Here is a 1944-nt window from a genome sequence, read left to right as displayed (position 1 = left end):
TTTGAGGAACAGCAGTTGCCTGACGAAATGGACAGCAGACCTCCTGTGACGCAACATTCCATTGATATCAACTGTGTGCAAGATTTTCCTTCCCTGAATGGCACTGGACCAGGATCAGGGGGGGAGGCTGGAGGGGGAGGGGGAAATAGGTCTATGGCATCGCATTTAGCCAAACAGAATCGATTTACAGTAAGAGCCTCGGGTGGCAGGGGTAGGAGTGTGCTAGATGAGGAATTTCCTTCTTTAGGGTCGACAAGTGTCACAGTTAGTACAGCTCAGGCCACTGCTCAGTCCCCAACATCTCCCACCACCTCTGTGCATCTCAAAGTAAATACTAAAAAAGCTGTGAGGGATGGCCAAAATGCAGGCCAGAGGAGCAGTAATGTTTCGATACAGTATAATCGCACTGTCCCTGCTGTAGCGAATGGGCCCCAGGGTTCAGGTGCAGAAGGTGAGAGTGGCAATGGTGGAGGGCCTCGTATTGGTGTTATTTCACATAGCAGTAATATTACTCTTCGAAGCAAAGCTAATAACAAGGCCAAAAGCAAAGGGTTGGAGGAAGATTTCCCAGCTCTTTCTGTTTCTACAAAAACGACAAATGCTGGCATGGGTTCGAGTGGCTGGGGGTCAACAGCAGCAGCACCAGCACCCAGTGTGCCAGCCAGTGTACCAGTTAATATTTCCAAAAATATGAAAAAAGATTTTCCAGCTTTAGGGCCATCAGCTGGGGCACCTTCTGTTGCACCTCCTGCAAAACCTGGAAAGAAATTAAATCCAAAAGATTTCCCTTCCTTAGCGCCAAATCCTGAGAGTCAGACCCACATGAAAAATTATCATGGTCGTTCTAGTGTTACAATACCAGTGAGCAATGCCTGGACACATACAGTTGACCAGGTGCCCAAAGCATCAGATGGAAATGAAACTTCAAGTTCCAAGAGTAAGAAGAAGAAAAAGGGAAGCAACAAGAGTGCGGCTGATGTTACCAGCAATAGCAGTGCCAACTCAAATCAAAGTAGCAGTAATAACACATCAAATAGTGTGTCAAATGGCCCTTCGAAACCCAGCACCAAAAAGAAGCCTGTTGGTTTGCACAATATCTTTGATGATGACAGTGATGAAGATGGAGTTACAATGGACCTAAGTATGGGGAAATTGGGTGACTATCAGTCTATGGCTCCTGTAACGTCGTCAAACCTTAACATGATCACCAGTGATATGGTCAATGAGAGGAAAAAGTCTGAATTGAAAATTGGCACCTTGCGAGCCCCCCCACCGAAGCTGGATAATGATGATGCTTTCCCAAGCCTGGGGGGATCATTTTCACCATCCCCCCTGGCTACCTCTACTTGGTCATCACCAGCAAAGAACACAGCTCCACCAGGCTTCACGAGCAAGCCCAAGGTTCCACCAGGCTTCAGTGCAACAGACATGACCTTTACAAGTAGCTCTGGAGAGAAGTTTGCAATTTCTCCCACCTCTGAAGCTGCTGTGTCCACGTCAGCATTCACAGCCCAACCCACTACCACCTACACCTTCCAGCTACCACCAAGATTTGAACTCCGGAACAAGAGGCTTATCAAGACAATCCATGATGAGTGTAAAGGAGATGAGGACAAATTTGATTGCTTCAAGATGCTGGCTGGTCAACTGCGTAGTGGAGACCTCTCTGGACATTTGTATTATGAACAGTGCCGGGAAGTTATGGGCAAGGCTACTTTCCACAAGATACTCCCAGAGCTTTTGGTTCTCTTACCTGACATCAAAAAACAGCAGGTTAGTTTTCTTGTTCATAATAAAAAATATTGGTAGGCCTGATTACCCAGTTGTAGTGGTTAACTATCATAATCTTTTGATTGTTTGATATAGTGTTAATGAATATCAGTTATGAAGAAATCAAAGATATAAAAAGTTTTGTAAACTATTTTGGGTTATCATGTTAACCAC

General features: G+C 45.4%; 1 protein-coding gene across 1 annotated transcript in view; it reads left to right on the top strand.

Annotated features, from left to right (window-relative positions):
• The window catches only part of LOC119594891 (E3 ubiquitin-protein ligase ZNF598-like), a 4796-nt gene that overhangs the window by 1430 nt on the left and 1422 nt on the right, over positions 1-1944 (top strand). The window contains exon 4 of the mRNA XM_037943965.1: positions 7-1773. Within this exon, the coding sequence (XP_037799893.1) occupies positions 7-1773 (1767 nt within the window). The remainder of the gene's footprint in view (positions 1-6; positions 1774-1944) is intronic.

Source organism: Penaeus monodon, chromosome 34, assembly GCF_015228065.2.
Source record: "Penaeus monodon isolate SGIC_2016 chromosome 34, NSTDA_Pmon_1, whole genome shotgun sequence".
Lineage (NCBI taxonomy): Eukaryota > Metazoa > Arthropoda > Malacostraca > Decapoda > Penaeidae > Penaeus > Penaeus monodon.
Note: the sequence above shows the minus strand (reverse complement) of the source record. Positions and strands in the feature narration are given on the sequence as shown.